At 52.2% G+C, this 11034-nt stretch overlaps 2 protein-coding genes across 2 annotated transcripts; both read right to left on the reverse strand.

Moving 5' to 3' along the window:
- Window positions 1-3184: 3184 nt before the first annotated feature.
- On the reverse strand, window positions 3185-5827 carry NQO1 (NAD(P)H quinone dehydrogenase 1). Its single transcript, XM_015811478.1, has 6 exons — window positions 5817-5827; window positions 5467-5627; window positions 5252-5382; window positions 4867-4980; window positions 4387-4488; window positions 3185-3941 (listed from the first exon to the last, which is right to left on the reverse strand). The coding sequence occupies exons 1-6, from the start codon at window positions 5825-5827 to the stop codon at window positions 3618-3620; spliced, it is 843 nt and encodes a 280-aa protein (XP_015666964.1). The 3' UTR covers window positions 3185-3617.
- A 2642-nt stretch (window positions 5828-8469) lies between these two features.
- NOB1 (NIN1 (RPN12) binding protein 1 homolog) lies at window positions 8470-11011 on the reverse strand. Its single transcript, XM_029283246.1, has 10 exons — window positions 10949-11011; window positions 10754-10886; window positions 10536-10669; window positions 10335-10406; window positions 9892-10038; window positions 9803-9829; window positions 9573-9758; window positions 9373-9470; window positions 9147-9291; window positions 8470-8896 (listed from the first exon to the last, which is right to left on the reverse strand). The coding sequence occupies exons 1-10, from the start codon at window positions 11009-11011 to the stop codon at window positions 8627-8629; spliced, it is 1275 nt and encodes a 424-aa protein (XP_029139079.1). The 3' UTR covers window positions 8470-8626.
- Between the last annotated feature and the right edge of the window lie 23 nt (window positions 11012-11034).

An 11034-nucleotide genomic window follows, 5' to 3' on the forward strand; every position in this document is an offset into this window, starting at 1 on the left:
TAGTTGCTTTGAAATATTAATCTTTAAAGATTCTTTGCATCATTGTGTGAATTTGTATCCAAAGTGTATTGGCTTTTTCACAAGTCCATCATGCATGATGAAATATCCCCTCATGTTTATAAATTTCTAACACTACTTTGAAATACCTTTATATTTTTGATAACTTTTCTGGTGTCATATACCAATAATACATCATTTTATAAAAAAATTCTCTTATATTTATAACATAATGTAAATTTAACACAAATTACCCAGATTTTATCCCAATATTAATCTCTATATTATATCCAAAATTAATAGACCATTTTGTCATGCTATCTTCAAACTTGTTCATCTTCCATTTCAAATCTTAACAAAAGTTTATACATTTTTCCTATTATATATTCATTTTTGTACAATTCAGTTTCAAATTCCAATTTATATTTTTCAGTTCCGTTTGTCTTTTTATCCACATTAAACCTTTTTTTAACTCTACGTATCTAAACCATTGAAAGTTATATCCCTGTGAGTTCAGTTGCTCTCTTCATCTTAATTTCTCCATCCTCCTGTATGAATAGGTCTCGTGTTAGCTATTTCTTCATGTTGGCTGCTTGTTTCTGTAGAATGCTTCTTTGCTAAGGTCAATAAAGGTATCTTCAGGCCCAACCAGTGTTCGTATTTATTCCATATTCTCAGTACATTATTTTTCACATAATTAAAATCCACATTGTTACGCTACAGTAAGAACCTTACAGCAAACAAACCTCAGATCATGACCCTTTGTTTCAAACATTCTTTTTTTTCTCAGCAAGACCCATCCTTTCATCCAAATTAAATAACAGACTACAAAGTACAATTTAAAATCGAGCAATCCTAATGCTTCCTATCTTTTGCATCCTATAGAATTTTGTATTTAACCCTTGATTTCTTGCTATGCTATACAAATCTAGATAAAATTATTTGCCACTATTTAAAAGAAGCATTTTTCAAAATCAGGATTGTTTGAAATAAAAACATTATTCTAGTTAATGTATTTATTGTTCTCACAGAAATTCTTCCAAGCCGTGAAAGTTGCAACTTCTCCTTTCTTAGTAAATCTTCCTTAATTTCATTCCATACCTTAACATAATTACCTTGAAATAACATGCAATTCATATTAGACATAGTAATATCTCACTAGAAAAACGTTTGCTCTGGTGGTTAAGACTTCAGGCTAGAAACCTGGAGATTTTGAGTTCTAGTTCCACCATAGTCACAAAGCTAGCCAGATGATTTTGGGCTGGTCACTCTCCCTCCATCCTGACAAGAAAGCAGAGACAAACCATGAATGAAATCTTGCTAAGACAACTGCAGGGACTTGTCCAAGCAGGTGCCAGGAGTCAAGACTGACTCAAAAACGCACGCACGCGCGCACACACACACACACACAGATAAAAACTTTATTTCTTTCTCAGTTTGAAAACCAATAGTCACTCATGAGATGGGAGTGGCCTCCAATCATTGCAAGCAGCTCCTGATTTAGTCATAGTAAGCAGGCGGTTTCCCAAAGCACCAAATTCTTTTCAGCTACACTTCTGCATGTCCTGAAGCAATAAGCAGGCTGATCCTCCCTTCCTCTCTACCATAAATGCAGCAGCTGGCTTGGGCTGTTCCGGCTGTTCAGAATCGGTTCTGTCGGCTTGGGGGTCAGGCCACTCTGTGGGAATGGAGTCTCTTTGGAGCTAGAAGCTTTGTGAATGCCGGACATGCTCTCCCTGCTCTCCCTCAGTCCCAGCTTCCCAAGTGTTGGTCACCTTACAAGGGAAGCTGCGTGGATCATGGGAAACAGAGGCTGCGTTCTGCCAGTGCCCCCCCCCCCCCGGCTTTCCTTCCTCTTATTTCCTGCGTTCCTGCTTCGCTTTGGGCAGGACAGAAATCAAGCAGCCATTGAGCAGTCCCTTCCAGATCCTGCAATGTGAATGTAGCCTCATTTGGCCCATTGTGCATTTGTGTATCCCTGGCTTGTGTCGGTGGGTTTCTCAGAGCACTGATAACCAATTTTCAATTTATTCTATTGAAGGGGCTGGGGTGGGGTACTTCGTTTGCATTTGTTTTTTAGCTCTTCTGTGATAACTTGTTGAATATTAAAGAGATATTTTGCTTCTATTGGGACATTTGTATACTTGCAACTATATTTCTGTACACAGCTGCAGTCCAGAATAAAACTTTGAAAGTTTTCATTTCATAATGTATAACTGGCGTGCTGTTCTTTCCAACATCTTCCGTTTAATAGCATTAATTCTCTGAATTTTGCGAAGTGTCTTCCTCTCAGGCTCAGAAGCTGAAGAACACTGAGACTGCAGGAAGAGGCTCACCATGTAAACATCTTACTCATTCCAGAGCCTCATTTTTTCTGTTGCATTTAGTTTCTCCAGCTGACAGCCACTTTGGGCTGCATACTTGGTATTCCTGTATTGCCATCTGTCAGAAATGGTATAGGGACTCCTGCTTGGGTGGGGAGTTGGACTGGATGACCTACAAGATCCAACTCTGTGATTCTATTGTTCTGTCCTATCCTATCCTATTATTCCTATTCCATTCCTCAAAAAGCTTTGGGGTTGTCTGGGGATGCTTACTCTGGGAACAGCATTGGGAGAAGTGCAGATCTTGGCAAAGTGGGGTGGGGGAGGGAGACCTTTATGTGGGAATAAAGTCTTTAGGCTTGATGATCTTCTGAACATGGCCTGTGATTGCCTTTCAACATGGCAGGTGGAAACAGGTGGAACTTTTTGTTCTGCTTTATGGAGTGCAGACTGAAAAATGTTCCTGATAACCCATAATGTGTTTAAATAGAAATGGGAATGCCCCAAGATGCAGTTTGGGCACTGAGGTTTTAGTTGTGATCGAAGCCATACAAAGAGCTAGTCTCACCTCTGCATTAATGTCCTCTATTAATTCTGCATTCTGAAACTTCAGTCAATCAATCTGTGTCTCACACAACTAAAGGGACTGCTTTTCTCTGCTTTTTTGGTTGTGCATGTCTCTTCTGCAAGGCCAATGGCCATTTCTAAAGCAACCTACAACTACAGACCTCATTGAAGAGTGTATAAAAGAGAATCAAATTACCTTGATTTGCCTAGAGGTAAGCTGCTTAGTTATTGTGGAATGCATAACATCCTTCTACACAGTCTAGCAAATTAATCACAGAACATTGGCAATGTACATATTCAGGGCTTTTATTTCATTAAGAACATTTACAGACAGAAAAGGATGGACAATTATCACTTCATACCTAGCATGTGACAGATTAGCCTCAGTAGCTAGACTTGGAGCTTAAAAAGCAGGCATTGACATTGACGGCATCCTAAACATGCAAAGAGAAAAGATTCCCAGGTTTTAGGCAACGTGAATGCTGAAGCAGTGCTAGCAGACTTCTCTAATCCCATCGGCAGGCAACCTTTGAAGGCAATCGAACCCCACAATTACACCACCAAGAGAATAGAGCTGGGTGGAAAACCTACCTGAATGATCCAACACTGCCTTGGCTGAGCAGTCACTCAGGAAGGCCCAGTTGAGAGGCCCCTTTCCCTGCACCTGCTAATTTCTAAGAGAGGGAGGGGTGAGGTGGGCTCACAGCCATTGCAATCCTACACCGCTTCTCAATGGGGCAAATACTTCTCCTGGGCCTTGATCTGGTTGTCTGGTGGGAATGGCTTCCCCAGGTGCTGGCCAACAGTCAGCCCGCATTTCTCCTTTTCCTGCTCTTCCTGGACATCTTTCTTTAGCACAAAGCCTTTAGCAAAATTCAACTCAAAAAGGCTGTTTGGGGCAAAGCTGAGAGGCTCCTCTTCCCAGATGGCTCTCAGTCTTTTCTTCCAATCCTCCAGAATTTGGGAGCGGACATTCTCCGGAGTGTGCTGGCCAATACTGAAAGCAATCTGGGGAGCCAAGACTTGGAAGCCGCAGAAATGAAGGGTGCCACTCTGCATGGGTGAGAACCATAAGTGCCATAAAGCTTGCAGGGAGTCAGGCAAGTGCACCATCTTAGCATTTTGTCTTGGAGGAACCACCCATACCCTGAACATCTTGCCAGGTCCACAGAACCAAGAGCAGTTACTTCAGAGTAGTTCCTTTATTGTTGTTTGACTATAGACAGAAATGTTGCCACAGACTAAATCAACTGCCTGCATAACTAGTATGTGAAATGCTGTGTGTGTGTGTGTGTCCACCTTTGCCCTTTTCCTGCATACCAGGAAAGAGCCCCTCCCTCCTGAGACTTTGGACTACATTCCGCCTTATGCACACAAACTTTTCTTCCCTTTGGAAACCCAAGAGACACCCCTGAGGCCTGTATTTCAACAAGAGGCTATCTCCGTCCTCAGGAAGTGAGCTGTTCCTAAGATTGGCTCTCTTGTCTTCTTTCCTCACCTGTATTGGCCAGAGCAGGATGTTAATGTCTCCATTGATGCCTGCTGGGGTGTACATGGAACCCATCCCGCCAGTGGTGAAGGACAGCACGGCCTTCTTTTTCTGTAGGCCAGCAAAGCACAGTCAGGCCCCGGCAGCCAGCCCAGCTTCCCCTGGAGGGAGAGGGACCGGCAGGGTCCTGTTGCCACCACAGCTGCCGGACTGGTCTGGTCTGCCATGTTCCCGACAGCCCCTAGTGACAGGCCCAGTGAGGCTCAGGGCCAGCACGGTGGGCCTTTTGGAGTGGCCAGAAAACGGCAGCAGCAAGATGCCAGTATGCCAGTTGGGTTTGCGTGGCAGATGCCCGCCTGCCGCCCCCCTCCTTTCCGTCTAGGGCTGGGAGTGCAGCTCCTTCCTGGTACCCCTGCCCAGCCAAGGTGGGCCAGCTCCCTTCAAGCAGCCCGAGGCGGCGCTTCCCTCCCCCCGCCCGCAGCCGCCTACCTGGAAGGGCCCCTGGTCGTACATAGCGCCGTAGGAGTAGGCAAAGCCCTGGACGAGGACCCGATCGAACCAGCCTTTCAGAATGGCTGGGAGGCCAAACCAATGGAGAGGAAACTGGAAGGCAAGCAGGGCCGGGCGGCGTCAGGCAAGCAGGGCCGGGCGGCGCGGAGCCCCCGATCCGGCACCCGGGCTGGCGGGTTCTGACCCGCTCCCAGGCCCAACGAAGGCGGCTCGGCGGGCGCGGGAGCGAAGCGCTCGGCCCAGGGGCTTCTGCGGCGCCCCGGCTAAGCCCCGACGGCGCCGGAGGATCGGCCGCCAGATGCGCCGGCCGCGCGGAGAAGGGATCGGGGCTTGGCGGGCGCCCGGCGCGGCGCGGGAAGCCCACCTGGAAGAGGACGAGGTCGGCGGCTGCCAGCTTCTCCACCTCGCTCAGAATGTCGCCTCGAAGGCGGCCTTCCTTCCAGGCCAGCCCGGCCTCCTTCGCGTAGTTGAGGTTGCGCGGGTCGTCGGGGTCGCCTGCGGCGGAGCGAGCGGCAAGTTAGGCGGCGGCGGCGGCGAGCGCGCCAGGCAGGGCGGGGAGGCGGGACGGGGGGTCAGTACCGGCGAAGTCCGCGCGCGACAGGACCGGGTCGAAGCGCTCCGCGTAGAGGTCGGAGACGGCGACGCTCCAGCCGGCGCCCTTCAGCGCCTCCACGGCCGCCCGCTGCATGGCGTGGTTGAAGGAGGCCGGTTCCTGGTGGGCCAGCACGATCAGCGCCCGTCTCGCTGCCGGGAGAGGAGGAGGAGGAAGGCGCCGGCTCGCTCGCTCGTACCCCTCCCTCCCCCAGCAGCCAGCAGCCAGAGGAGCAGCGCCCCGGGCAGAGCCGCAGCCCACCGGCCGCCCGCCCCGCCCCGGCGCTGCCTGAGCGGCGGAGCTCCGGAGGAGCGGCGGGGCCTACCGCGAGGAAGACTTACCAGCCATGGACCGGGATCGAGGGCACCGCGGCGGCAGGACTAGAGAACGAGCGAGCGACCGAGCGCGGAGGCGCCTTTAGCAGTGGCCGGCGGCGGAGAGCAGCAGTGCGTCGGAGTCCAGCGGGCGCTCGCTCCGAAACTGACCCTGCAAACCTCGCCTCGGCCGCCGGCCTTTAGGGGCGGCGCTCCCCCCCGCCCGCGCCTCGCTCCGCCTGCCGTCGGAAGCTGGGCGGCCCCTTCCCCAGCCTCGGCTCTCCGCTCTCAGGCCGGCCGCGGCGAGTCAGTGGGTGCGGGCGGCGTCTGGGAGGTCTCCGGAAAAGGTGCGTTAGCAGACCCTCTGCTCTTCGGCCGCCCTTTCCCCGCTAAGGGTGCCGCTCTCCCGTGCTTAGGACGCTTGTCCCCAAGGACAGAAGTGGCTGATTAACCCCCGGACCGGCAGCTCGAATGCGGCTGCCACTCGGCCTCGATGGCTGGGGTCCCATCTGTCTCCTTCAAAGGGGGGCAGCTGGAATAGAAGAACCTGGAAGGAACCGCTCCGGGCGTACTAAAACAAGGAGGCACCGGCTCCCCCGGGACCTCTGGATCACAGGCCCTGGTGGCAACCATGCTGGTATCCACAACAGGAGAACCCGGGCCCCAGATGGCCTTTGTTCACCATAAACAGGTGGCTTCCTGCCAGCTAAAAGATGGCCCTCCTCTGGGTGCCTCACCCATTGGCCCCCACTGCCCTCAACTCACTGAAACATCCCACCAGGTTACGCAGGACGTAGGAGCAGCTTCAGTGACAACAGATTTCTGCTGCCAGATTTCCATATAGGTGGGAAGGGAAAGAGTGCCACAGGCATCTCAGTGTGCAGCAAAAGCCCTTCCTGTCAGCTGAGAGGCAAAGGGGACGCCAGCGGCTTTTGGACCTGCAACTTGGAATCGAACACAGGCCAGAGCAACCTGCACACCAAAGCCTACAACAGCCCAGCCAAGCTTAGTTCTAAGTGAAAATAGAAACACCCCCCCCTCCAAAGGGTCCAATCTGAGTCAGTCACCTGGACCAAAAGTTTCTTCTTCCAAGCTTTCAGGGTTATACCTGCAAGAGACCAATGGCCCAGGTTCAAAGTTTTGATCTCTCTCTCTCTCTCTCTCCCTCCCTCCCTCTCTCTCTCTCTCTCTCTCTCACACAAACACACACAAAAAAACTACACAAAGGCACTTTTAGCATTCAGCAGCTGGCCCGCATTTATGGCCCTGCAGTCACAATTTACTTTTCTGCCAGAAATACTTCTGGTTTCCAGCAAAAAAAAAAAAAAGGGTCCGTAATAAATAGGTTTGCTTAACAACTGCATTTGCTTAATCACCATAAAACAGGTCGTACAAAAGGGTCCTGTCATGTGATGACCCGCTTTACGACAGTCACAACTTATGACCATAACTTCCAGGCTCAATTACAGCCAGAAGTCAAGGACTACTGTTACACATCCGCAGTTTCTCCTTCAGAGGTGAAAATCATAACATAACCACCCACATCAGCTGAATTGGTAATCATCCAGTTCAAATATTCAAGCCCAAATTGTACTACAAAAGCCACTGCTCAGTCCCACTAGGTAGGCCAGGCGAGAAAGCCAACTCCACAGGAAGACTAGAACTACACTTTATTGAGAGGGGCTGTAAGAGACTCTTGCCAGTCTGACCAGGCTTTCCGTCCTGTCCTCACAGTCCAGAGAACCAGGGAGGCATTTGCCTTCCAAACGTTTCTGGCCTATTTCCCTCAAGGCCACTTTCCTTCCTCATTGCAGGACAAAGATCAAGAGGAGGAGAAGAGAGCCAGGCAGAAAATCCTGCCGGACTTGTCTGGTGAGGGTGTGTCCTTTCCAGATGCCCAGGAAGCTGGAGTGGCCCCTGCGAAGCCTTACTAGTTTTGCACCCAACTCTGGTGGGGCTCTGTGGCCTGAGCTCACACAAGACCCCAGTCAGAAGAAAAGCAACGGGAAGAGCTTTGTTGTTTAGGCTGAAGCGGTTGCGGAGTTCAAAGGCCAGCACACCAACCCAGGCAACTGGGCATTAGCATGTTCTGAAAAGCACACTGCCTTTTCCAGATTCTGTGCATTTAACTACCTGTAGCTGCTGAAATACAGCAAGTTTGCAAAAGATTCTTTTTCACAGGAAACTCTGCTGGAAGAAGAAAGCTTAATTCCTTTCTTCAGTCTGCAAGTGATCTCTCAAGGGACAAAATCAAACAATATAGGACAAACAAATTTGCTGAGTCTCCCAGAAGGATTGTTTCATCATATGTACCTTTAAAGCCAGAACCACAAGGGAGGTTTCTAGCATCTGCTAATGTTAGGAAAGCCAAGATGCACATTTGATAGATGAAGTGCACTTTAGTCTTGAACAGCTACACTGAAGCATCTCGGAGCGTACCTTGAGCATCTCGGAAGAAAAGTAACACAAAACTGGCCCATCTCCAGCTATCCAAATCCATTCTGGGTTGTTGATGAAAAAAAGGAAGGCGAATGATGGACCTCTCTGCTGCCTCGGCTGTCTAACCACAGGAGAAACCAGAGAAGGGTCTCTGTAGGGAAGTTTCCATCAGCTACACCAAGCATCACTTGAAAGAAGCCAAATTTATTTTCTCCACATCTAAAAAACAGCCATAACTGAAGAAAACCCAGGGTTTATTTCAAATACTGTTGCTCTGCTTCTCAAGAATCCAAGTCAACTTTGTCCAAAAGCCACTTTCCCTGCAGCCCTTTCTGGATTGCCTCACAACAGCCCTTTCACCTATGGCCAGAGGGCTGAGTCTGGCCTCGCTCCCTCATTTGTTTTTCAGAAACTTTTTGCGACTCATGTTTGGGTTCAGGCGCCTTCTGCCTGCACCCAGTGTTGCATCCCGGATCTGCAGATTGGCTGCCCGGCTGTGAATGTCGTGTTCAGCAAAAGGAGAAACTCCAGCCACGTAATCAGGGTCAAAGGCATTGGTCTTCTGCCTGGCCTTGCGGGAGAGCCGCTGCTGGGGGAAGCGCTGGTCCTCCGTCAGGTGGGGATTACTGGCATGCTTGCCTCCTTGAGGAGCCGGCAGAGAGTGCTGTGGAGACAAGCCCGGCAGGCCCTTACCCCCCTGGAGGCAGTGGCCTTCCTTGGGCTGCAAGGGCCCTGAGCAGCCTTGTTCTGCCCAACTGGTTCTCTGGCCTGGGGCTAGCAAGCAGGGAGTGGTTGCCTAAGGTAGCTCGGCTGCTCCCAGCCCAGCACTTCTCATGGGGGGCAGTAGAGCAGAAGCAGCCCCCACTAGAAGGGAAAGGGGAGGCAGAAGCAGACCACCAGGATGGGGCACTCACCCGGAGGCCACGTGGGTTCAGAACTTTGGGGTTCTGGGAAAAATGCAGGTGGAAGCTGCCATCGTCTTTCACTGTCACGGCCACTTTCTTCAGTGTCTTGTTCCCACAGTGGGGGCAGAAAAGCCGGGTCATTTTTGATGTTGTCCTAGAGAGCAGCACATCAACCCCATGAATGCCCCATGGCTTCCCAGCTGGTAGCCAGCTTGTGCACCTGTAACCCACGTACCTGAAGCAACCATGGCAACGCAGGATGTAGCTGCGGGCCTGCCGAATCAGCAGGCCGTTGAATGCCAGCACATGTAGCCCCATCTGCAGCAGAACGTTCTGGAGGAGACAGGGAAAAGGCAAGTCAGGAGGAGTCAGAGCACGGCGAGGCCCAACAGGGATGAACAGGGGACTGGCGGGTTTCACAGAGCACCTGCTTGCCTGCATAGCAAAGTCAGTGGTGACGCAGCCAACCTGCACCTTGGCAGGCTCACTCCCCCAGCAAGTGCTCTGCTGGATCTGCTCAATGTTCCTTGGCGTGATCCAGCTATCTTCTTTGCTGCTGTCCTCCTCACTACTCTCCTGGCCCTCAGGGTCCTCCGCCTCTAACAGAAGAGGGTCTGCTTCCTGTGAAGGACAGAACAATTAGGCAGCATCTATGCACACGGTACCTGCCCAGCCCACTGAGTCAAGGAATCCTGTGTGTGCCAGTCATGCAGCCGCCCCAGCTGCGTGAGAAGGGAGACAGTGGATCTCTCACCAACAGGCCTTCCAGGTCCTCCTCTATGTTAGGCAGAGGATTCCTCCAGAACAGGAAAGAAGAAAACTCAGTCTCTGCAAGTGCTACAGGATCTTCTGGATCTGTTTCCACTACCAAAGGGATTGTCTCATTTCCTGGGCATTTTGTCTTGTGGTTGAAAGTGCAAAACAAAATGAATCTCAATCGATGCCGGTCCTGTGCAGCACCTGTCAGTCAAGGCAGCTGCTGTCCCCAGTAACTGGCAAAGAAACAGCCCTTTCTCCGCATCCTCCAGCCTCTTGCCTTTGGGGAGGGTTAGTGGGAGGGCAGAGTTTCTGCGGAGGCTCCCGTCAGGGCTTAGCACCAGGGCTTCCCACAGCATCACTAGAAGGAAAGGCGCTCTCCTGCCACAATGCCGTCATGGAGACAGACTGAGGCCCGGAGTGGCTAACTCCCACAATTACCTTAGTGCAAACATGGAAGCCAGGAACATCAACTGGTGCTTCGGGGTGGCGGTTTGTTGAGTTGAGTTGTACCTGCAACGTTCAGGGCAGGGAGAGTCTTGAGCGGGCGGCAGCAGCAGCGCCCAGTCCAGCTCAGCATCCCCTTCCCCACCGATCCCCCTTCCTCGCACGGCATCGCCCTCGGCGCGTGGGGGGGTGTACCTGGGGCCGCGGCTCCGTCCGCAGGGGGCGGCCGCCGCCGTGTTCGGCCTCCAGCTGCAGCGTCAGGGCAAGGATCTGGATGTCGGCGGCGGAGAGACTGCGGAAGTCGCCCGTCTGCTGGGAGAACTCGGTCACTGCGGGCACAAGAGGCTTTCCTGAGGGCTGCGAGAGGAGGAGGCGGCGGGGGGGGTCGACGGTCGCGGCGGGGGAGCACTCACCTAGACGCACGTGCTCGGGGAAGGGCTGCCGGAGGAGCAGCTGGAAGGGCAGCCCCGCCAGCCGCCGCCGCGCCGCCCGGTCCCGGATCTCCGCCAGCACCTCCCGGGTCGTGTAGACGCGCCTGCCGATCTCCTGCGGGGACAGCGAGTTAGCCCGGCCCCCTCCGCCCCCCCCCGCCGGCCCGTTCTCGGTACCTGGAGCGGCGCCGCCCGCAGGAACGCGCTGGCGTCGGCCACTAGATGCTCTACGGTCGCCATGCTGTGCCCGGCCACAGAGTAGA

Source organism: Protobothrops mucrosquamatus, unplaced genomic scaffold, assembly GCF_001527695.2.
Source record: "Protobothrops mucrosquamatus isolate PMUCROS unplaced genomic scaffold, P.Mucros_1.0 scaffold41, whole genome shotgun sequence".
NCBI classification, from domain to species: Eukaryota; Metazoa; Chordata; class Lepidosauria; order Squamata; family Viperidae; genus Protobothrops; species Protobothrops mucrosquamatus.